At 41.9% G+C, this 26,001-nt stretch overlaps 1 protein-coding gene across 1 annotated transcript in view; it reads left to right on the top strand.

Moving 5' to 3' along the window:
* Window positions 1–26,001, top strand: part of RPS6KA2 (ribosomal protein S6 kinase A2) — a 177,118-nt gene that overhangs the window by 142,702 nt on the left and 8,415 nt on the right. The window contains exons 14-17 of the mRNA XM_074896652.1: window positions 1,520–1,645; window positions 16,639–16,728; window positions 21,537–21,695; window positions 23,885–24,046. Of these exons, the coding sequence (XP_074752753.1) occupies window positions 1,520–1,645; window positions 16,639–16,728; window positions 21,537–21,695; window positions 23,885–24,046 (537 nt within the window). The remainder of the gene's footprint in view (window positions 1–1,519; window positions 1,646–16,638; window positions 16,729–21,536; window positions 21,696–23,884; window positions 24,047–26,001) is intronic.

Genomic DNA, 26,001 nt, shown 5'->3' with positions numbered 1-26,001 from the left:
AAACAGGAATCTCACCTTATCACAACTGAAATGAAAAGTACTTCTGAATACCTGAAACATTATTCCAGTTGTGCATACAGGGCAGGTAATGAAGTGCTCTTTTTTCAGTGAATGCGTGTCATTATCAACAGTTTTTTCTTGGATTATATGATACAGTCTGTGTTGGCAAAGAGGCTTAACGAACTACTGCTGTAGGCTCCCACAGCCCAAGCCCCTGGGTGTAAGAGGCCACCATGCTCCTGCTGCTATTGCACGAGAGCCTGAGTGTACTCACATAACCCAGAGCCCCTTGATGGGGGAAGGACATTTGCCAGATGCTTGGTTCTTTGCTGCCATTCCCCTACAACATGTGCTCCAGCTACTGTAGTTTAAGCCAGAAATAAATAGCTACAAATGGCTCAATACATCAGAGGAATAGAGCATTGGGAGAAAGAACTGGGCTGCTCAAAGATGCAGTAAGTTTTCCCACAAAGTTCCTCTTCTACCCACAACCAGAGGTATGCATGCCTCAAGGGGAGAGCCACAGCCTGTGCTTTTCATAGTTTTCATCCCTATTTTAATAATTTACAGTGGAATATGTCATATTCTTAAAGATTTTCTTATGCAACAGTAAGTAAAATGTTACCCAAGCAATTACATACCAGAAATTTCATATATATTCCTGTGGTTTGCTTTGGAAAAAATGTATTGAATGTTTACATATGCATGTCTTATAATTTAGAAAGCTCTGTGTGGACTTTGCTAGTGAGGTGACATTTTTAGACAGAGGACCCTAGAGGGTTTTTTAAGAGCTGCTGGTTGTTTCTTGAGTCCTGGGATAGAATTTGCAGCAAGGCCTCAGATTTGGGTTTCACCATCTAAGCAATCCACCTTCCCAGACATTTTCCAAAAGGCATGTGAACTAATGATGCCGTAGCTCATTTTGTACCCTTCCATAAATAAAATTAGAAATTTAGAAGTCTTTCCTACTATTTTCACTAGTAATATATTTTGTTAAATTAGGTTGGCTTAAAATAGTAACTTTTCTCTCACAGACAAGTCATAATTAAGCATATCCTGGACAAGACCTCCAGTGGTCTGGAGGTACACCCCATATGTGGGGTATCTGTTCTGAAGACTGTGAAGCTATTAGTAGTTTATAAGTTATCTGGCTCCTCATTAATTAGAAATAAGTTTATGTTGTCAAGATACGTGACTTTGTCAAGGGATTTGGGCACACAATTTCCTGTGAATTTCTAATAGGAGGTGATGGTCTACATTCTATAGTTTAGAAAATCACTGCTTTTTTTGCCATTACTTCTACATGGACAACTCCATCTCACAGACTGAAAAAAGGTAAAAAGGGAGGAGACACACTTGTTTAAGTAGAACTTCAGATTTTTAAACTGGATATAGAAAACCTCCTAAGGACAAGAGAGTTCTGTGAAGGAGATGAGATCAAGCACTTCCTTCAGAGGCTAGTCCTTGCTTTTACATAGCCATGTCCTGATGACCTTGTTTCTTTTGTCTTTCCCTATAGCAGTTACATGGGAACAACATTCATTTTACAGATGGATATGAGATCAAGGAGGACATAGGAATTGGCTCCTATTCAGTGTGCAAGAGATGCATTCATAAAGCTACAGAAACAGAGTTTGCAGTGAAGGTAAGAAAGTTTTCTGATTAATGCCAGAAATGTGGTTGAGACTGCTCTGCCAGCCTGGGCAGCAGTGCAGTCAGTGGATATTGTGTTGGCTTATTTCTTGTTTGGTCGATGTTGCTTTTTTTTTTTCTTTTTTTTGGAAGATGACAGGTTTTATGGTAAGCCTTACATGATTTCTCACACCTTCATCTCATCAAGTAAAATTTCTGGATGGAAAAAACCTTTACAGTGTTGCATGGAAATGCTACTAATTGTTTCAGCCAATGTCCTTGCAAACTAGATAAGATTTTTAATAGACCCTACATTGAATCATCATATAAATAAACAATAACATATAAAATGCTTGCAAAGTTGAAATAGTATTTTATTTTTATTTATCAAGTTCTTCTGACACTTTCTATTGTAATTAGATTTGTCAGTGAAAACCATGATCCTTTCAAAAACTTAGATTTCCTTTTGTCTCCTTGACATTCAACACCAACATGCTACACAAAGAAGCAAAAGGCAATCTCCAGCAGAGATTTAAAATACTAATTCTGTGGAATTTAGTTGGATATTAAGGACAAGTCAGTAAACTTCAAGCAACACAACATAAAACAGAGTCACCGCAGCTGCAGAGGCCGGGACGCTGCTAGGATGTAGGTATGAAGGAACCTTTTCTGATAGGGAAGAACTTCAGCAGAACTGGTTTGGAAGCTCATGCTCAGAGGACTAAGTCACAGTCTCTATTAAATGCTATTGAATAAACAGCATGCAGCTATTACAGAGGGCAGAACAGGTGATTGTGAGGTTACAGCTCAGAGGAAGAGTTCCAAACATTCAATTTTCTTTAAGAAAAAGTTGTAGCAATTAAAACACTCATATGTTAGAAAAATATTTCATGTTTTTGTTCTTGTACCAAAAAGAGACAGGATTGGATTAAATGAGGAATTAGTGTAATGAATTTGAAAAGACATGGACGGTTAAATCAGATGCTTTCATTCTGTATAATCTCATGGGAACAGATTGCCTAAATGAGCATAAGACAAAAAGTAGCTCCTTGAAATCAGTACATAGAAAAATGTGTTTACCCAACGCAGTAAATGAGGGATTCTAGCCAATTGCCACTCTACTTTTCTTAGTTTAAAACTTTAGAAAAGATATGTAAACTGATCTTATAAATTAAATTATGTCTTTGCTATTAAATGAGATGATGGAAGCTTAAAGAAGTGATCCAGACTGCAGTCCATGAAATAAATGAGCTGCAGGTAGTCAATAGAATAATATTAAACCTTCTATTCAGTCTTATTTTCCATTACAAGACTGATGATAATGCAGTATCCACTAAAGTTTTGGTATCTCCTCAGGGTGGCCACAAAAATCAGGAAACCACTAATAACTGACAAACTGTTGATGTCACTATTCAAATAACAGTTGATTTTTCTAGCCTACACCATAATTAGGAGCATGGACCTATTAACAGTTCCATGGGCTTGCGCATGAACATGCTAGGATTTTAATTTCTAACGAATGGAAGAATTAGATTTTGATTTTTATTTCATATGAAGATTATATCATTTTGTCATCAAAGTAGCTCTCTTTCATAAAGACTGCACAATGCCAGCCATTTCAAGTAATTAACACAGGTGTTTCAACTGATATTATCATAATTATGTATCAGTCCCTTTTGACATGCATCCTTTAACTCTCTCTATAAAAATCACTGTAATTAGACTCTTTTGATTTTTTTCAGTAACTATAATTTTCTCAATGCTCCCTAATACAGAAGATTCACAGGAAAACATATCAGCAGTGATAGTTTGTATGATAGGCAGCAGCCCCATTTACCTGGCATTACCTCATTAAAACTTCCCTAGCAGAAGCCGGCGACAGGGAAGGAGTTAAGGAAATGACGTGGTAGCATCACCGCGGGAGGACACACATCATGTTGCTGGGTAAATAATCCCTCCACGGAGACTGCCACTCACCAGGCCGTATTTACTATTGCTGTGTAGTGCCATACTGAGACAGCAGAGTACCAAGCCAGAGTAACTTGAGTCAAGAGCTACAGCCAGAAAATCCACAGAGAAAAACAAAATCTTTCCTAGCTGAGAAACAGAATATATTTATTAAAATGCAAAACATTTCATACCTTTTCCTTTTGCTGGCCATCTGCAACTAATTGGGGGCCATCTTATAGAGATAATTAGATGTCTGGCAGTGCAAAGAAGTTCTTTGCTGATGTTGTAAAAGCACTTGAACTGATCTGGAATTTCACTTGTTTCAGAGTTCAGTAAGACTGGGCACATCACTCACTGGGGTGCTTTTGGAAGTCCCCGTAGACACCTCTCTGCACCTTTAGGTGCCTAACTACCTTTGTAAATCCAATCACTGAACCTGCAGAAGAGAATTTTCTTGCAACCTGTTCCCGCTTCTTTGTCATCTGTAAAAATGAAATGCTAATAATAAACTCTAAATCTATTTTAGATGTGTCCTCAGGCTCCTAAATACAATATTTAAGAATTCAGACTTACATCTCCACCTTTCAAAGCATTTCAATACCATGCAACAGAAAACCTTGTAGACAGCCAGATATCCTGCAAACTGAGTCTACCCTGAAACTAACAGCCACCTCCCTGGGTCAGTGCAGGTAGATGTTGATTTAGCAAATAATATCATATTCTACTGCATGTACATACTCTGAAGTACTTTTAAAATTTTACTCTTACACTTTTTTTCCATCGCTTCCCAAGTGAAAAAAAAAAAAAAAAGTAATGAAATACAAGTACATATATTTTTCATTCTTCTGAATGCTTTATAAGACTCTGGTATAAAGAAGACCACTGGGGAAAAAGAGTGTTTCTCCTCTGACAGACCTCTCAGATTCTTCTAGTAGAATATTGATCATCCTGACTACAGCAGGCATCATGATTTTTAATAGCAAAGAGAACTGGCATTGTCGATCACAGTTACAAGCTTCACATGGGTATAAATGTAACAGTGAGGTCAGAAGCAAAGGAAAATCAGATCAAACTATTTCAGTCACATCAGTATCTAGAGAAAACAAGTCAATTAAGTAAAAGAATGATACTAGAGCAGATGGGAGGGATTTCTGTGGATAGAAGAAAGCCTATAGTGGAAGCCTAAACAGATTAAGAGCTCTCTTTTGTAAAACAAAGGAAATGCTACAGTTCAGAGTTCTTGGTGAATCAAATTTTTCAAAACCTGCTCGAGATTTGATGCAATTGGTGTATTCCAAAAGTTTTTCTTTACTTAAAAACATTGCACTCGCTTCAAGCTTGGATCCTTACTTGTAGTGAAGCTTTCAAGCTGGATTTTCAGATGTGTTTCTTACTTATGCCAAATTAAGTGTATTTGAAAGGGCATGATTGCATCTCCCTTTTTCTAAAGGTTTCTTTGTTTAGATTGACTCTACCTCCAGCACAGATTGCTGGTAGATAACAGCCAAAGTAGAAACTGCTGGTGCTATGTCCTGTCCTACTCCCAGTATGGTATCTGCCCCAAACATTGCAGAGGTGTGTGTGCATAGGGGCCAGATTCAACAGCATTGATGCCAACTGTTTTCTTCTCCAGGTCAAAAGAATATCTTACTGGTTAAGCCTTATAGATTTTTAGTCCTTCCATGTTGTTAGAGCCAGGGGGAACAACTGGGTAAAAGGACAGGATATACATTTCTCCCTCCCTTGAAGAAGAAAAACATGCAGTAGAGATAGTCCCAAATGACAAGTCCATTTTTGGAGGTACCAGTATTACAGTGGAATTTGGATCTTGAAACACATGTGAATTTCGTGACTTTTTCCTATCTCTCTAACCTGCTAGCCTACAGTTTGGCTCCACATGTTCCACAGCTGTGAACAAAGCCAAATTTTGCAGTCTACATCTGCCTCTGGGATACAGGTTAGTTTATGAGAGAGTCCTAGTAAATCCTACAGTTCATATATAATTTTGGTAATTACGAAGCACTGGAAGTACATCTATCTCAGCATGTTTTGGTATGTGCAGACTGAAGAGAAGGTGCATTTTAATTAACTATAAAAATGAGATACCAGCAGAGAACTGATGTCAACATGCTATCAATAAATAGATGTCAGTAACTCGTGACAGCTGGTTTTAGCAGGCTTGTGTAATCAGACTTGCCGTATAACTATTTATTTTCTAATAATGGTGAGTGACATAGTGACCAAAAACTATATGAATTCCAGAGTTGTTTCATAATTTCTTTAAACTTCATTTTCCTCTTCTGTTGATGTTCATGGTCTTGGTTTGCTTGTTTTTAGGTGGATGGCGTAAGTAGATACAATAACATGCTAATCTGAAGGCTGGATCTTACACAGGGTTATTTAGTTGGCTCTGCAATATTTTCTCCATAATCTATGTTATGGTTGTGTCAGGAATTCAGTGCTGAATGCAGAAAGCATGAATGACAAAAAAAAAGGTAGTCTTCTAAGACTGACTGCAGTGTGGTGCAGTCTTTTGCAGTTCTTTTAAAGAAAATAGGATTCCTGAGTACATGTAGGTTTATTAAATGAAACAGGAAAAGGAAAAAAAAAAAAAGAAGAAAAAAGATCAGTCCAAAGGTCATCAAATCTCCTTGACAGTTAAGGTGTCTGTAGAGCTAGAGACATTTGCTTAGATTTGTTTCTCCTTAACCGTAGAAAGTCACTAAAGTGACTTTCCACTAAAGTGAAACAGACTGTGAAATTTTCAGGGGAAGATTTGTGTCTGTTTTTATCTGTCTGGGAGGTACCAAGTGTCTGGTGTAACATGGATAAATATATCAATATTTTAATAGGCAAGTCAATGGAAAGTTTGCTGGATAACCTCAGATTTCTTGGCCCTGAGTCTGCCAGCTTGTCAACACCAGCAGGTACCCATTCACTGATTGTCTGACCTTTCCTCCCTCTGTCTGCACCAGAACATGGTACAGGGGTCAGGCCCCAGGGTATGTGCAGAGATCTCTGGATCAGATCTACTGATAAATGTATCCTCTTTAAATTTAGCTGTGAAATTTAGCAGAAATTACCTGCTGCTGGAGCAGAGCAGTAACAGGACTCTGCAAGGGAGAGGATGAGTTGCATGGGTATTGATCAAATGTTGAGGTCCTGTCTCAGTTCTCATTCGATTCCTAGTCACACAAACTCCTCTTGACTGGATGCCACTCTTTGCTAGGTGGCTGTTACAGTAAGGTTTGCGTGAATGTGAGTATGGCTTTGTCATGCCTCACACTCTGGGGGAGAAATGGCATCAGGAAGAATATAATGTGATGTGAAGAGAACCCATTAAAAAACCTGCCACCCAGCTGAAGGGAAATGGGAGTGATAACTATGACTCCATAAACCTGTAACTGTCCTGGCTCTTCCCCGAGATGGCTTATCAAATTATCTATGAGGAGTGTATGTCTTGTCTCTGCAAGGTCATACTGGTGATTCTGAAAGATACTTTCCAATATTTTACTGAGAGAAAGTATCTCTGCAGTCTCTCAAAAAATTTTCGTTCTTACTTGCTTTTATTCCCTGAATGATATGTAATGCAATATACTCAATTACTTCTTAGGATAGAAATAAAAAGATCTGAATACAACATCAGACAAGCATTGCATAGTGTTGCTAGTGTAGTTAAAGCTTTATTAATGAAATTGAAAATCAAATCTATAGATTTCTGTCTTACTAACATGCTTGCATAGAAGTGAGTTTTGTAGTACCTGAGTAGGACTGTTAAATCCTGTGGGACCATGTGCTATTTTGGTATCCGTGGTTTAAAATAGAATATAAACAAATTAGAGGAAATCTATAGCAGAAAATATGAAAGAATTACAAGGCGAGCTCTATCAAGAAAGCTACAAATATATATGATGTTAAGACAGACAAGAGTCCAGTGGGATGCAATCAAAATCTATAAATATCTCTAAGGTGATATAAATGATGGATTGCAACCATTTGGCTGCTAAAGACAGCAAGACAAGACAGAATGTCTTGAAGCTAAAATAGGGAGTTTCAGGAAAAAAAAGTCTGATGGTGAGAGCAGTTGGTAAAACAGACGCTTCAAGAAGATGACCAAGATGTCCTCCCCCTCATATGCAAAGAAGTTGAATCTGTCATATTAATGGAAATGCAGCCTTACAAAATGCAGAGTTAGAGGTATAAAACCCCTTCTTAACCCTGATAAACTACAGAGAACACTTACCATGTTCTCCCATGAAATTTGGTTTATAAAGCTGAGATTCTGGAAATTCTCTTGTCCAGACACTTCAGTAAAAGATGTTTTTCGCTGTCTGAAAGATACTTAAGCTGGTAGTGTGCCACCAGATTCAGTAGGCAGTAGGGTGCCACATAGAAGATACAGGCTTCAGAGCAGATTTACGCTCAAATCTCTGTGCTTCTTTGCATTTGCATAGGGAAGGCTGTTTTCCAGAGTGCTCTGCAAAGAAGCCAGCATAAAAAGCCCTAGACTCCAACTGGGATCCATGACAGATATGGTAAGAGTGCTTACGAACAGCATGGACTGCTGTCCTCTAGATATGATGGAAAGATAAAATTAGTTGCAGTAAAATGGATGAAGTAGCAAAGGAGTGCAGTGGAGAAAATTGTCTGTAAGGATCTTATGTCTGATATGTGTGAGTATTTTGAAGGTTTGCCTGGCTTTCCCATTTTTAGCAACTTCATCAAAGGGCCTGACCCAGGGACTGCTGTATACAATTTCACTCACCACAGCAGGAGGCAACGTAGCATATTTTACATGCCGTCCTCATTTTTTAAGATTTGGGTTTAGTCAAATACCTGCAAAGCTTCAATGAGTCTCACTTTTCTATTGTCTGAATTGAGCATGTTCAGGTTTCAGCCAGATACTCCCCCCACAGAAGTAAGTCAGTTCTCCCAGGAGGCACTGCTTGAATAGGCAAGACCCTGCAGCTACAGCTTCAGAAAGGATGGGCCAGTACAGAGTGCTGGGCTCTGCCTGAAGCAGGAGGGGAAGCAGGACAGAAAGCCAGGAGTGCCTTGAGCACTTTCTACAAGCAGCAAGCTTGTTTGTAGCAGCCATTGCTGGCTGGTGGCTTTTTGCGTAAATGGGATTAAGGCACTGATTAAGTCTTAACAAAATAAACAGAGGAGGCAGATGGAAATACAGAAATGTGTGCAGACCCCCCCTTAAACTCAGCTTCAGAGCAAATCTTAGATGTGCAGTGGTTGTACATCCCCTCTGATGTAAGGATTCTTGCAGCCTCCTTCCCATTTGGTCACAAAGCTCACAGTGCCTCTCTCCTTCACATGGCTGAGCCTCTGAAGATGTGAGATGATGCTATTTCACTGCTAACTAGATCTTTTCTGAGACTTAGGATCAGGCAGCAGTTTTCCTACAGCTTAGTAATATCATGTTTCTCGTCTCTAGCTTTCTTGCCAAATAACTAAGTATTCTGCACAGAATTTGGTCCTTTGTGGCTCTGTTTCTCTTTTGGGGCCATTTAAACCGTGTTTCTTGTATTTGTCTTCCATACTGATGTAATAATTTTCCCCTTTTATAAGATCTGAATATGATATACTGGTTTCCATCCCTGAAGCTTTTTGTAAAAGAAGGTGGGAGTAGCACTGCAGTCATTTTACAGACTGAAAACTCATCAGTCTGATCCAAGGATGTGTGTTAGGTCTGAACAGAGCAGACTAAAACACAGTACAGAGCCTTTCCCACTGAGCTATTCTGCCTCTGAAACTGCAGACATCTCTCTAAAGTGAGCTTTTGTGTTTCACAGGTGATACTGGAAAAAAATTTGTTAATGTTTCTGCGTTGCTTAGAAAATGTGTGCTACTGTATAAATGCTAATTAGTAAGTACTACAGTTGCAGTTGACAGCTTAGAAGTGCTGTCAGCAAACACTGGCAGCAAGTGGGCATGCTCTTGTGTGCAGAAAATTTAATGTCTCACCCACACAGCTTGATCTGATGGCCAGTGCTTATTTCAGAAAAGTTTTTTTATTAGCAAGTATTGCTAATTAGGACCGTTTCTTTTAATATGCATTTCACTATTTTTTCTGAAAGATTTAAGCATGGATGGGGGTAATGAATCTCTAGAGCTAATCAAAACTAATAGCACAGCAAATAGTCCCTCAGAAACTATTAAACTTGCAATAGTTCTCCTTGGAGACATCTTAAGTGTAACATTATACCATGTCCTTTTAAATAATGTTAGCCTTTCTGCGGTGATTTTCATCCAGCTTGAGTAATTTCACATCAAAAAAGGAACCAAATTGGCATGAATAGGGCTTATTTTTAGTAGTAAATATTACTGGAACGGAAACCTGTACATTTTCCAACAGCACAGAACTTCAGAACTCTCTCTCTTTCATCGGAATTAATATCGTAGATGAAACTGTCAGATTAAAATCTCTGCATATGTTATTGCACTTCCTTTCTTCAGAAGGATGCGAATCCCACCTATAGTCGGTTCCACCAGTGGTAACCTGAATTTTCAAATATATCATAGATATGGTGTAGACATAATGTGCAAAGGGACACAAAATTAATTCTTCCTTTGCTCATACCTCCTCTCCCAGAAAAGGAAGGGATTTCTACAGGGAGTATCGCATCACACAGTGTTATATGGCTCTCTTCTTAAATGTGATTAACCCGTACTTACACTCCAAACAGGCTTTAGAAAAAACTGTAATAAAAAATAAAGCAGCTTTTAAAAGTGCATAAAGCTCTCTTTCTCCTTCATGCTTTTTCCACAAAGACACTGTAAGTTCCCTGGTGCTGGTCAAAAGGCTCTTCAGGTAGCCTCACTGGCTAAACAGACCAGCAGCCTCAGCTGTGGCTGGTTAAGGTATTGCAGTGCCCATGTGTCTGCCCTGACCTGCTGGACTTCCAGTTGCTGTAGCCAGAACAGCAGGTTAGGACTGTAGCAGCGACTCAGTTGCCTCAGTTCAAACGCTTGTATCTCAGTTTCAACTGCTAGGAAATGTCACTTGGGGCAGTTGAAGAAGAGGCAGACACTGGTCCAATTTGAGACTGAGGGAGAATAAAGGGCAGCCAAGGAGAGATACGCCTTATGCCCCTGCAGCACAACCCACCAAAGCTCCTCAGTCAAAGCTCCACAACCTACTTATTATCTGTGCCCATGCTGCAGGGTGTACCTTTAATGCCTCCCAATATTTGTGGTTGATGTTGTGAAATAAATCCATTAAAATAAAATGGAGAATTTTTGCTGCAGTCCATGCTAGTGGCACACACCACAGTGTTAAGGCTTATACCATAGTGCCAGTGTTAGGTACATTTAGCTTGACTTTCCCAAGAAGGGTCTACCATTTCCCATTTCGACTGACGTGATTAGACAGAGCTTTTGTGTCCTGTTTCACTTAAGGGGAAATATCAAGTCAGAGCCAAGAAGATGTTTTTGCGCAGTCTTGTTTGTTCATTAAAGATGCACAAAGTCCTTTCTCCCCAGCACAGGAAGACCCAACAACAGACAGCAGTTTCCTCACTGCTAACTCCAGTTTAGCCTGGCCAGAGCCCCATCCTTTCTCCTAAGGTCCATATCACTGCTCTTCCCATCAGTGCATCTCATGTTTCTTTTCTTTCTTCTCACTTTGTTGCTTTTCTCTCACCCTTTCTTTTAGGCTGTTCATTTTTCAGACAGCAAAGGCAGTTAAATTGTCACCTCCTACCTCTTGCCTTTTTCCAATCTCACAACCGTAGTGATGGAGAACTCCATGTAAGAAAAACAGCCGTCCTCCTCATGCAAGGTCACCCAAGTTAATTTCAGCTGCTTGAAAAGGCAGTTTCTATTAATGGGGCTAATTCTGCCCAAAGCAGGTTAGGGAGTGCTCATACATACCATTTCCTTGACAGGGCTGTGAAGGCTGTAACCCCCAGCTGGTGGATGGTATCAAACAGCTAAGGACTGTAACATCTGCTAATGGCATAACCAGATCCAGAAGAAGAAATTTATCTACACAGCTGAAGGTGCGCAAGTACCTTCACAAAACTTGTAAAAACTGTCCAGACACATTAATTAGGATTCTAAAAGTATTCTCTCCTGATCCTTTCTTCCTTGATACAGTTCAGCATTGTCCTCTGATGGAGTTTTACTCATTTTAAAATACCATGAGGTTCTTGCCCTAAATTCCGCTGAAGAAAATGCATCTTTTCTTTCAGCTAGTCAGTAAAATACACAAAGGATGTGATAGTCAAAGAACAAACAAGTCCCCTATTAGAACAAAGAATGCTATTGCATGTGCTGAGCTCATTTTACTCTGAAATTGTTTCACCCACTGTTTAATACAGATGAGTTTCTAAGCAATCCCTGGGTGTCCAATACATAGAGAAAAGTCTATTTGTTAAATGGCTCAGTTTCTTATTTTTCCAAACGACAATAGAAGAGCCCTGTGCTTCATAGCTCTTCCCTGCCAAAATACAACAGAGCTCTTGTTACGTTTTCAGTTAAGTTATTTATACTTTGTGATGACTTTCTGAGTTGGTGTTCTTCACCACACATCTACAGAGAGAAATAGAAAAGTAGCATAATTGCATATTACTCAAAACCTCAGGACTAGTAGCAGAGAAAATCTTTCCTTAATTTTGTAACAAGAGGGTGTTTATGTAGACATTTTAGCTGAGTTCAAATCAGAATGAATTTCCTAAAGAAAAGACATCATTCCTTGCACAAGAACTGCTGCAGGAGGTTCATGGGCTGTCACAGAGAGGAATAGAGAAGAACCTGTCTTCATGCAAAACACAACATCTCAGAGGAAACAGAGTGACCAGGGTAGCAAGTGCTCTTTGTTACCACAAAAGATATGTAGAAATTACACAGTTTTCCTCAGCTTTTAATCAGGGTTTAAGAGTGTCATTGCCTATCTAAAATTCAGACGGACATATTTAGCTTGCCAGCATCCAACAGTAGAGCTTGAAAGCTACTAGATAGGAAAACAATTAACTGATTAATAGTAATACTAATTCTGAACAAGAGCAGACACTCTGTCACATGCTGTGGCCATGTGTGTATCCCACGTGTTCCTGTATTCTAATCTATAACATTAAAAGTTTTTTTCTTCTTTGTAGCATCGGAGCTTTCAGTATATAGGTAGAAAACAATCCAGAGCCTTTGGTCGTTATTGGAACAGGGTAGCCAACAGGCTATCTTTGTGGGGTCTCTCTGGGCAGCCTGAAAGCATAGCTCTGAGAGATGTTTTATTAAAATTAATTTGAGGACATGCCTAACTGCTACATTGGTTGTGTGTGAAGTGCCACATATGCTGTGGTTCACAATCTGCACTGGTTGAATTCAGTGGACAAAGCTAAAACCTCCCCATATGCAGAGGTCGACTGACAATAAAGCTGATCTTTCAAAATTAGAGATAATTAAACTCTAAAGCAGGAGAAGGAGGAAGAAACAGTAACACAGAAAAGGAAAGCCAAGTGCGTGGCATGGGTGTCTGCTCTGGTAGTGGTTCACTGCCGGTCAAAGCCCACTGGAAAGAACATCCGTGTCCCCACTCTGGGAGAGCCCAGGGGCACCAGAGCTCAGTGCAGTGGGAACACAGCCCCAAGGAGCCAGCAGATGCTTGCCAGGTCCCCTCTGGAAAGGACCAGCGAGAAGAGTGCCTTGGTTTGTTTCCAGGAGGTAGAGTACAACCACGCTTAGACTTTGGAATGCCTCCCTCACCTTCTCTGGCAATCGCTAGGTCTCACTCAGTGAACACTTTTCAAATTACAGTCAAGACTGCTTCATATATCTTGGCATTGATCCACTGCAGGAAGCGGGGGGTGTGTGTAGATAACGTAGGATTGTAGATGAAGTGTTCACACTGATTTTGGACTCTGTGCCCAGCAGCCTGGGTGTTACTGTCTGGAGAAGGAAGGAGTTACTGCACAAGTACAGCAGAAGACACGTGCTTTTGCCAGGAGGCCAAACAGCCCAGCAGCTGGATGGTGAGCGAGAGGACAGTATGCAGAGAGTGCCATGCCAGGGCTGCCTCTGTTCTGTCTCTCTCCTGCCACATCTGCACAAGGTGCTCAGAGCATGCTTCTTCTCCATGTTATGTACAGCAACACTCTCACTGAAAATTAGAAAGTACAGCTGCACAAAAAGCTCTTATTTAACACCTGTCTGGTGAAACCACTGCCTTTTACTTACATAATTTAATTAATTTATTCTGATACTTTTTGAGAATCTCAGAACTACTTGTGAATATCTCTGGAAGTCCACAACACATCTTCCTTAGCCCCTCTGTTCGATAAGGAGCACCGGGCCTGCATTTTACCACAGCTCATTTTGGCACTAAGCTGGGCCAAGATTTGCAGGTGTTTTGGGGATGCAGCATCTCATGTTGTGTTGCAGACATCTCTGGGTGCAAAAGGAGGCAGCAACCACTGGCTGAACCACTCTGACACATCAGCTTCCATCTTTCGAAAATCTGGTGTGGGTTTAGCAACACACAGAAACAATTTCTGAAGAGGAAGACCAGGAGAATCAGGTATCACAGTGGAGCTATGGGGCATATTTAGGAGCTGCTTTGGCCATTGCAGTGTGTGGATAAAGAAACTGTGCATACTGCAGCCAGTCTGAGCTGAGGAGAAATTTCTGTGGAAGTTGCAGCAGCCACCTCCTTTGCTGCTTTATTAGTTGCAGACCAGGTGAAAGTCACAGGCACACTGAAGAGAGGCACTGTCAGGGTGACAGCCTCTCACTGTGGAGGAAAAAAATGGTTCTGGTCTGTCCAACCAGACTGCACAGGGACTGAGAGGAATTTGGCAGGTCCCTTCACAGCTCTGTCAATGTTTTGTTGTGTGGCCGAGGGCAGCTTGTCCGTTTAATCACTGTATCACAGCTTGTGCACGCATTAAAGCAAAAAGCATGCATATTTAGCGGCACTGTCTTGCGATTTGTATTTATATAGCATATTGAGAGTTAGAAGCATTACATATCATCTACTGCTGTTGCTACTAAATCAGTAGCAGACTGCTTCAGGTTATGTTATTTTGAGCTTTGTGTCAATAGCTGAGACTATTTTTAGTTCGGATTTTTTTTAAGCCATATATATACATTTATAGTCCTGCATTATTAATAGTTGCTTAAAATTTTCCATAGCTCTGGATATTTCCTTTCACAGGAAAATACAACAGAAAAGGAATCTGGAATATATTGCTAACTACAGTACCACAGTGATAGTAGTACTTGCTGCAGTAAATTCTGCTGGTTTGTAAAAGGCAGGCAGATCCTAACAGAAGCACGTGTATGTAACTCCATTAACTTGGCAAGAGCTGTATTAATTTAGCCAAGGAAGTGGCCCTGAGGATCTTTTTATATGTTAGAGTTACTGGTTGAGTGGGACACATTCAGTCGCTTTGGTTGTATTTATGAGGAGTCATTCAATCAGGGTTTCATTGGCTTTTTGAGAATGTCTCAACTAAACTGAGAGAACAACATTATATTCTAAGGAGAAATTGCTATTATGTTTTCTTTCACTCACCTGTTTTTGAGTTTTTTCCTTCATTTGTTCGAATGTGGACAACAGCCATCTACCTGCATCAGCTCCCTGTTGCACCTTCACTTGTCACACTGCTATTAATTCAGAATCAAATAACTGATATGGCTTCAAATGCATACCTCAGCCATGGACAACTACTGACCATTATTATCACTGCCAATGCATGCCAGTCATGATGACTACAAAACCTCGGATATGCATTCAAGTAGGCACTAACTGTTGCATAAAATTCTAGACATGTACTTAAATGTCTTTCACCATAATTAAGTCATAAAAAATGCATGCAAAAGCAGCCATCTCATTAACAAATGAGATTTTTTAAAAAGTTGTTTCCCTGCAAACACCATTGTTTTAAATCTGTGGTCTGTTCTTAGTCTGTCTAGTTCTTAGAGAGAGCTAACCACATTTAAAGTTGAAAGCCTTGAAATCCAAGCCAATAATGGAATTACGATTTTCTGCAAAAGCACCCATTCCTCTTCGGTAAACATGTTATTCCAAAGTACTGCTGCTGGCTTTGAGCAATAAGAAATTGTGCTAAAATACTGTACTCCTAATGAGTTTCTAGTGGAAAGTCTTCTGCTATTCCCTGTGCAGTTGCATTTGAGATTCCAAAATGAAGAGATCTCCCTTGGATTTTTTTATAGCTATTTCTTGTCTCATATTTATCATTTAAGTCTGCAAAGTGAGAAGCATTAATTAGTGCTCTCAGCTGGGCAAATGATCAAAGCTCTTTGACTGACATGACAAATATATGTAATAGAATCATTGCCTAACAGCAGGCTTTACATGCAGTGATGCTCTCTAAGCAGTAGGTGTCATGTTTTTCTGAGCCCTGCTGCTATAAAACTAAAAAGTTTTAGTGTTTCATTATACTCTCTGTTAAGACAAAAGATGCTGAATACAAAAAAGTGATATATAGAGCAGACTTCTTTCTAGCTTAGGAATGGGCAGAGTTTGGTTACATGGCTAAATACCATCTCTGGCGACTCTCTTGTTCGTTACAACAGCATGGCCCAAAGAGCCAAGTGATTACCAATAGCTTCAAGTCAGATAACCCCTGATGGTAAATGTCTATACTTCTTCATTTCTGACAGACCTGCCTGATAAGTAATTTCTATTAATGTATCAGCAGATATACAAGCATATGCCAATATTATGAATGTATCCATTTTTAACGTCAAAGAGGTAATTTTAAAACTATTATTATTCTAAAACTCGACAGGTTGTTTGATTTCTAAATGACACTTCTTATAACTGCCATTATTTATGGGCAAACAAAATTGTAGGCATCAAAAAAATAGGCCTGCGCCTTCAGAATCTGAACTAATTATTGCTCCATCTGCTTTGGCATATAGTCAGCGTGGCTCTCATTTGCAGAGAGTTTGGACTGTCCTCTCCTAGAATAATAATTAATAGAAGAATTTTAAGTACTAATTTCTTTAAACTGTAGAAATTGCTTGTTTTGTGCTTAGTGCTGCTAGCTAGTATCTTATTACACTATGCTTCATTTATTCCAGATAATTGATAAGAGCAAGAGAGACCCCTCAGAAGAAATTGAGATCCTCTTGCGGTATGGACAGCATCCAAACATTATTACTCTTAAAGATGTGAGTAGTCTTTGAGCACTTCAGCATTAAATGATTTTCACCTTAAGGTCAGGCTCACCTACTACTCTGTCTGTAAAATTCTTCAGTTGATGGTCAGAGCTAAAGTCATACCCATTGAAATCAAGGAAAAAAATGTGACTTAAGAAATTCCTGGATAGCAGTTGAGAAGACTGGTCAGGTTATACATTCTCCAATTATTTTCTAACCAACTGCAGAGAAAAGCAAAGGGGCACAGTGCTGGAGAACAACAAAATGTGTTTGGTTTTGCAGCACTTTTTAGAAGTTTTCAGAAGTTTCAGAAACACCTAGTTGGGTGTTTTCGAGCAAGTTGCTGGGCATGCACAGTGCTGCTGCTGGGCAGGGGCTCCTCTTTCATGAGCAGCAGCCATTCCCATATGGCCTCTGATATCTGCTTTGTTGGGAAGAAGAGAGCTGACAAAGTCACTAGGGTTTCCCTCAATAGTGTTTTAATGCCAGGGAGTATTTACCTTCTATCAAGCAGCGTGAGAAGATATGAAGATTTCTCCAGCATTTCATATGAGGAAGAGTCCTCACTATGCTTACATGTGGTATGACCTTTAGCCAGAGATGTTTTACTTACACTGCCTGAAGTGTCACCTAGAATTGTCCACACTATGTCAAATTCAGAGTTTACAGAACAAAATCCTACTGGTGTCCGTGGCCAGTAGGTTACAGTTTGGACCTTAGAGAAGTATATAAAAAGTTTCTAATCACATGCCCACAGGCAAGTCTCACCTAATTCCTAAGTGTTAAAGAGTATCTTAAAATCTGTGCAAAAAAGATTTTATACTCGTTTCCAAAATCATTTGGCTTTGATGACTGTAACACTGTCTATTATTGCAGTCCAGATAAAAGACTATGATATGAAAATGGCCACAGAACACAGAATCATTCAGGTTGGAAAAGACCCTTGGGATCATCGGGTCCAACCATCAGCCCTGCTCTACATCTCTCCTGCCCTACTCTCCTCTACACCATATTTCCCAGCACCTCATCTAAACGACCCTTAAACACATCCAGGGATGGTGACTCCACCACATCCCTGGGCAGCCTATTCCACTGTCTGAACACTCTCTCTGTGAAATTTTTTTTCCTAATGTCCAGTCTAAACCTCCCCTGTTGGAGTTTAAAGCCATTCCCCCTTGTTCTGTCATTAATCACCTGTGAGAAGAGACCAGCACCAACCTCTCTACAGTAGTGTCCTTTCAGGTAGTTGTAGGGAGCGATGAGGTCTCCCCTCAGCCTTCTCTTCCTCAAGCTGAACAGTCCCAGCTCCTTCAATCGCTCCTCACAGGATCTGTTCTCCAGGCCCTTCACCAGCTTCGTTGCCCTCCTCTGCACTCGCTCCAGCACCTCAACATCTCTCTCGCATTGAGGTGCCCAAAAGTGGACACAGTACTCCAGGTGTGGCCTCACCAGTGCAGAGTACAGGGGGACTATCACCTCTCTACTTCTGCTGGTCACACTGTTTCTGATACAAGCCAGGATGCTGTTGTCTTTCTTGGTCATCCGGGCACACTGCCGGCTCATATTCAGCTGCTTGTCAATTAGAACCCCCAGATCCTTCTCTTCCAGACAGATCTCCAGCCACACCTCCCGAAGCCTGTAGCCATGCATGGGGTTGTTGTGGCCCAAGTGCAGGACCTGGCACTTGGCCTTGTTGAAACTCATCCCGTTAATGTTGGCCCACCGATCTAATCTAACCAAGTCTCTGTAGAGCCTCCCTATCCTCATGCAGATCGACATTCCCGCTTAACTTGATGTCATCTGCAAATTTACTGATAATACACTCTATGTCCTTATCAAGATCATCAATAAAGATGTTAAACAGAAATGGTCCCAACACCGAGCCCTGGGGAACACCACTTGTGACCAGCCACCAGCTGGATTGAGCTCCACTGACCACCACTCTCTGGGACCAGCGAGCCAGTGCTTGACCCAGCAGACCGTACACTCATCCTGGCCATGAGCAGCCAGTTCTATGAGAATTCTATGGGGAACTGTATAGAATGCTTTTCAAAAATCGAGGTAGACAATATCCACAGCTTTTCCCTCATTCTGTAGTTGAGTCATCTTGTCGTAGAAGGAGATCAGGTTTGTCAGGCAGGACCTGCCTTTCATAAACCCATGCTGACTAAGCCTGATCCCCTGGTTGTCCATTATATGACTATTAAAGGCACTCGAGATGACCTGCCCTATGACCTTCCCTGGCACCAAGGTCAGACTGACAGGTCTATAGTTTCCTGGATCCTCCTTTCTGCCTTTCTTGTAGCTGGGTGTCACATTTGCCACCCTCCAGTCCAATGGAACCTCCCCAGTTAGCCATGATTTCAGGTAAATCATGGACAGCAGCTTGGCGAGCACATCTGCCAACTCTCTCAGCACCCTTGAGTGTAACCCATCCGGTCCCACAGACTTGTGTGCATCCAAGTGGTGTAGCAGGTCTCTGACCACCTCCTCTTTAATTGTGCTGACCTCATTCGGCTTCCCCTCCCCATCTCCCAGCTCATGAGGCTGGGTGTCCAGGGAACAGCCAGTTCCACTGCTAAAGACTGAGGCAAAGTAGGCATTGAGCACCTCAGCCTTTTCCTCATCCTTAGTTACCATGTTTCCCTCTGCATCCAGTAAAGGAGGGAGATTTTCCCTAATCCTCCTTTTACTGTTAATGAATTTATAGAAATATTTTTTGTTATCCTTAACAGCTGCAGCCAAGTTGAGCTCTAGCTGTGCCTTGGCTCTCCTAATGTTCCCCCTGCATAACTTCACTACATCTTTATAGTCTTCATGAGAGACCTGCCCCCTCTTCCAAAGGCAATAGATTCTCCTTTTGTTCTTGAGATCCAGCCAAAGGTCCCTGTTTAGACAGGCTGGTCTCCTTCCCCTCCTGCTTGTTTTTCAGCATGCAGGAACAGCCTGCTCCTGTGCCTTTAAGACTCCTCTCTTGAAGCATGTCCAGCCTTCCTGGACTCCCATTTCCTTCAAGGCAGCCTCCCAAGGGATTTTGTTAATCAGTCTTTTGAACAGGTCAAAGTCAGCCCTGCAGAAGTCTAAGGTGGCAGTTTTACTAACCCCTCTCTTTGTTTCTCCAAGGACCAAAAACTCAATCATCTCATGACCACTGCACCCTAGATGGCCTCCAACCTTTACCTCCCCCAGAAGCTCTTCCCTGTTCACAAGAAGCAGGCCCAGGAGGGCACCATCCCTGGTCGGCTCACTCACCAGCTGTGTGAGGCAGTTATCCTCCACACATTCCAGGAACCTCCTGGATTGTTCCCTCTCTGCTGTGCTGTGATCCCAGCAGATACCCTACAAGAACAATGGCAAGTGACCATGAGGTTTCTCCCAACTGTTTATAGAAAGCTTCATCCACCTCACTGCTTTGGTTGGGGGGTCTACAGCAGACTCCCACAGCAAGATCCGCTTTATTGGCCCTTAACCTAAACCAAACACTCTCAACCCCATCATCACTGTACTTGATTTCTGAGTTCTCATAACATTCTCTAACATACAGGGCCACTCCACCACCTCTCCTTCCCTGTCTGTCCCTTCTGAAGAGCTTGTAGCCATTGATTCCAGCACTCCAGTCATGTGAGGCATCCCACCACGTTTCTGTTATAACTACTATGTCATAGTTCTCCTGCTGCATCATGGCCTCAAGCTGCCCCTGTTTGTTGCTCATACTGCGTGCATTGGTATAGATGCACTTGAGATGAGCTAATGAATCCAACACCTTTTTGTGAGTGTGGGCCCCATTTCTTGTCAGGGCTTTCTCAGGTGCTTCCACGGTTTCTAAACGTCTTTCCCTTCTCTCAAATGAAGTAGCAGAGGGAGAGCCCTCACCAGTCCACCATCCTTCAAGCCTTGGTATGCTTCCCTTGAGCTTATTCCTAACAGGCCCAGTTATCTCCCCTTTCCCCTTCATACCTAGTTTAAAGCCCTGTCAATAAGCCCTGATAACTCCTGCCCCAAAATCCTTTTCCCTCTCTGGTCTGGGACAGCTGCATCCCACCTGTTCCATTTGTTGCCAACAGACCAGGTGCCTTATAAACTTTGCCATGATCAAAGAACCCAAAATTCCAGCGGTGGCACCAGTCTCTGAGCCATGTGTTAATCAGATGCATTTTCCACCCTCTTTCAGTGGTTTTCCCTTCCACTTGAGGGATTGATAAAAACACAACCTGAGCTCCTGAGCCTTCAACTAGCCATTCATCTTCCAATTTTGACAAAAAAAGTCTTTTACCCCATGCAATTGATGCTGGAGGTAAAAACACCTTGCAGCTGATGTCAACAATGTATTCGCCAGATTTACAAATATAAACTACATGATATAATTGGAAGCAGGTCTTGGCCAACAGTATAATACAGTTCATTTAGCTGATCGTGATTCAAAGGGAAATATTGATATTTGAAATGGCAAATGTTACCCTTCAGAGAGAACACTACTGAGAAGGAGGCTTGGGTGACAGCCAGTAGACATTTCAGGCTGTGTGAAGTGATGCTGCTTTTAGCAGCTTGGTCTACTCTGCTACATGATAGCAGACCAGGAAAGCTGCATTTCTGTGTGGACAAATCATCAGGCTGCTACAGGCATGAGAAAAAAGTAATGATTAAGTCATTTTATATGGTTTCCTTTTCTGTTGTTAAGCATAATAAGCACATTTCCCACACATTAGCTGACATTTTCTTCTTGCAACATCTCACACAAGCAAGCCAACACTGTGATTAAAGGACTAACCGTCACCAAGTTAATGGATCCAAAATATATATTTATTCTACTACTCTTCCAGGTCTATGATGATGGGAAATACGTGTACTTGGTGATGGAGCTGATGAGGGGAGGTGAACTCCTGGACCGCATTCTTCGGCAGAAGTGTTTCTCAGAGAGAGAGGCCAGCGCTGTGCTGTGCACCATCACCAGGACTGTGGACTACCTGCACTCTCAGGGCGTAAGCATTGGTTTTTTGGGCTATCTGCATCAACCTTCTTAAAAAATTCCTTTTAGAAAAAGCAAATAGCGGTGATTTTGCTTCTCTGAAATGTAAATACATTTTTTAAAAAAATCTTTCTCCATATTTATAATTAGATTTTGTGAAATAGGATCATGGACTTTTTAGCCAACTGAACTGCAGTATGTTGAAGTGGCATTTTCATCCCCAAATTACACTGATTTTCAAGTTCGTGTACCTTGTTGAGGTATTAGCTGTTTACTTTTTATCACAGTCATTATTGCAGTACCTGATCTTTTTAACAGAATTTCAGATAGGGTAGCTGAATCAGCAGATAAGCAGAAAATCAAATGCTCAGCTTTCCAAACAAAATGGCAGTTTGAGCAGCTGATGAGAAAGGTTTCTGACATGCTGTTAAAGAGCTGGCTTTTAAAATCTAAGCTTTCTATATACAGCATTTTGAAAACCACTTTTCAGGGACAAGCAGTTTGAATGACTAGTCAAATATTTGCTGCTTTTTCTGTTTCATGGTTAAAACAAGTGCATTTTGTGCTTGGGCTTATATGTTTTCATGATAGGTTTTCAGTCCTGCTATAACCAGTGGAGGTTGTTTTCCCACCACTGAAATGCAGCACCTCTGGTAAAACACACAGCCACTTGAAAGTTGCATGTCTACAGAAAGAATTTTTGTGAATACATTTTGAAATGAGGAAAAAAAGATCCTTCCCTTCAAGTGTGACCCACTCACATGGGCAATCACCAGAAGACCCTTACACACTTTCCTTCTCTGATGGTTGTGTTGGGCTTGCGAGGCAAGGTTTTGGTAGCGGGGGGCCACAGGGAAAACCTGCAGGAGCCTGCTAGAAGCTTCCCCTGTGTCTGATAGAGCCAATGCCAGCCAGCTCAAAGACAGACCTGCCACTGGCCGAGGCTGAACCCATTGGCAATGGTGGTAGCGCCTTTGTGAGAACATATTTAAGCAGGAAAAAAAACTGCTGGGGTAACCTGCATCAGAGAGAGGAGTGAGAATATATGAGAGAAACGACTCTGCAGGCACCAAGGCCAGTGAAGAAGGAGGGGGAGCAGATGCTCCAGGCGCCAGAGCAGAGACTCCCCTGCAGCCCGTGGTGCAGCCCATGGTGGGGCAGGCTGTGCCCCTGCACCCATGGAGGTCCATGGTGGAGCAGAGATCCACCTGCAGCCCAGGGCAGACCCCACGCCAGAGCAGGTGGATGCTTGAAGGAGGCTGTGACCCCATGGGAAGCCCACGCTGGAGCAGGCCCCTGGCAGGACCTGTGGCCCCATGGAGAGAGGTCCCGTACTGGAGCAGGTTTGCTATCAGGACTTGTGACCCCGTGGGGGACCCATGCTGGAACAGTCTGTTCCTGAAGGACTGCCCCATAGGAGGGACCCACGCTGGAGCAGAGGAAGAGTGTGAGTTCTCCCCCTGAGGAGGAAGGAGCTGCAGAGACAAAGTGTGATGAACTGGCCACAACTTCTGTCCCCTGCTCCCCTGAGCCACTGAGGGTTAGGAGGTAGAGAAAATCGGGAGTGAAGTTGAGCCCAGGAAGAAAGGGTGGGGGAGGAAGGTGTTTTAAAGATTTGATTTTATTTCTCATTATCCTGCTCTGATTTGATTGGTAATAAATGTAATTAATTTTTCCTCAAGTCAAGTCTGTTTTGACCATGACGATAATTTGTGTGTGATCCCTCCCTGTCCTTAGTTCAATCCACAAGCTTTTTGTTATATTTTCTCTCCCCTGTCCAGTTGAGGAGAGGGAGTGATAGAGCGGCTTTGGTGGACACCTGGTATCCAGCCAGGGTCAACCCACCACAGACAGGATTTCTTCTTTGCCTTTCAGCTGGCTGTCAGGTTCCAAGAGACTCTGACGCCAAGGTGTTTGTACAGCAACACCCTCTGACCACCCTAGGAAAAGTATCCTCCCACAGAGCAGCAGCTCCATCTTAATACACAGCACAGGCTGTCAAACAAGTTCTTTCTGATTTTAAGAGACATTAACATTTCTTTTCCCTTCATTTGCCCAAGGATTTTAAGCAGTTTTTCTCCAAAACTTAAATATTTTAGGCATGAGCTCTTGACCGACCTCAAACAGCAGACCAGAAATGGCAGCCAAGCCTGGATGCTCCCTGACCTCTGCTCACTTGTTACTCATTGCTTTCTTGCTAAGGTGGTGCACCGAGATCTGAAGCCAAGTAATATCCTCTACATGGATGAGTCAGGAAACCCAGATTCCATCAGGATCTGTGACTTTGGGTTTGCCAAGCAACTGAGAGCGGAGAACGGGCTGCTCATGACTCCCTGCTACACAGCCAACTTTGTGGCCCCTGAGGTAGGATCACATTTCAAAGCCGTGAGTAATGAACATGTTTTAAGAAGCAGTCCTTCCTCCCTTTCCCTTTTTCTCAATGCCTTTACAAGAGGACCAAGGCAGAAACCAGGCTACTGGCACTTGCACAGCCTCTGTTACCGTAAATTTCCTATTCCTGGCCTTGTCAGGCCAGTTGTTTTTCTCCAGATGGAAGTCAGTATCTGTCTCAGACTGACATACACAATGACTTGGCTCATTACTAGGATAAATACCCTTTTTTCGTAGCTGCTTCTGCTCAGCTTCTCCTCTAGTGCACTGCATCAGAACGGAATAAGGCTTAAGAGGAAAGTCTTGATGTTAGGAGTAAGACTTAAGAGAAAAATCCATGCATGAATTCCTTACCATGCTGAAGTCAGTGGGAGCTTTATTGTTGACTTCATTGAGCTAGAGTAACATCTCTCCACTTGGGCTTTCCTAGTACCCATCCCCCCTGTTATGGGGCATGTAGGAAAGGGCTGCTTTCCCATTTTTACAGACAGGCAAATGGAGGCAGACCAAACAGCCTGCCCCAGGCACAGAGAGAGGTGGCTCTGCATTGCTGGTGAGTGCTGTTCCTTCCATTCAGTCCCACGGGAGTGGGTTTGAGTCCCACAGCTGTTTGAATGGTTTGGGCTGTTTGCTGTATTTGACCCCTGAGACGTTCATAGCTGCTTCCTTCCAATGAAGTAGCAGGAAGTTAATTTCCTGGGTAATCATCCATTTCTTGGAGTGATGCTTATCAGAAATTTTAGTATTTGCAATACACAACTTCAAATGTGTGTCTTCCTCTGCTTGTTATGATCCTTATAAGAAAAATACAAAACTATTGCCTTTCAGTACTTCATCTGTCCTCTACTGTCAAATACCACTTGGTATCATTCAGCCATCTTTTCTTCCCCATAACTGTCCTCCATCCAGTGTTCATCTGAGTGGTATGTAACTGGGAAGAGAAAAATGGTGTCATCTTTCTGTACAAGGTCCTTTCATGATACTAAAAGTTACAGGAATCACAGACTTCTAGCATGAGAAGGAGAATTTGTTAAATTGAGACCATTGCTGGGGCAGTATAAATTCAAAGCAGATTTTCTTCAGAAAAAAATCTTCCATTGCCAAGACAGATTGATTTTTTATTTTATTGCTGTTTGGTTGGGTTTTCATTTTAGAAACTAGAATGAGCTGTTGAAAATTTATCCAAATATGTAAAAAAAGGTCTGTGGCACCACAGCAGTTGCATAGCTAAACTGAAAAATAATCATGTTTTCAGTATTTAAAGCACTCAGATTTTCTCCAAGATACAATGTGCTTAAAATAGGTGTAGCTATTTTTCATGATGAGCTATTTTGTATAGTGTTTGTAATCACAAACATTGGCAGCCCAATGCAGTTTCAGATCAGACTGCAGAAGTCACGCTCCCAGACGTTTGTGATGAGTAAGACAGATCCTGCTAATGCAGGAAACGCTGGAGATCAATTGAAACATTACCAGAACTGGCAGAGAGCTTACATAAAGCCTTGAGCGCTTTTACATTTTACCTGTGATGTAATACTGCCCTCCAGCCTGGACTTGACTTTCATGTTCCCTGCCTGAGCCCCGCTGCGACGTCTGCTGTGCACCCTTGAAAGTAAACAAGAAGGCAGAAAGTCAGCTGAGCTGATGGCACAAGAGGACTGTGGCAGAGGAAGGAGGATATGTTGTCCGCTTGGATCCCCCTTGATTTTGGAAGCCCTTCGCGCGGGGTCCAGCTGAGCACAGGAGTGGGGTGAAGGCTCTCCAGGCAGGGGACACGCTGCCGTCTGCTGTGAGTCGTGCTGCGAGTGGGGAGCGAAGAACGAGGCCAGGTCCGGAGGGAGAATGCAGCCTACCAGTTCCCTGCTGATGCAGCAGGGCACTTCTGGAGAAAGTAAAAATATTTTATTCTACGGTTTTCTTCCAAAATC

This window comes from Athene noctua, chromosome 1, assembly GCF_965140245.1.
Source record: "Athene noctua chromosome 1, bAthNoc1.hap1.1, whole genome shotgun sequence".
Taxonomy (NCBI): domain Eukaryota; kingdom Metazoa; phylum Chordata; class Aves; order Strigiformes; family Strigidae; genus Athene; species Athene noctua.
This window is presented reverse-complemented; position numbering and strand designations above follow the sequence as displayed.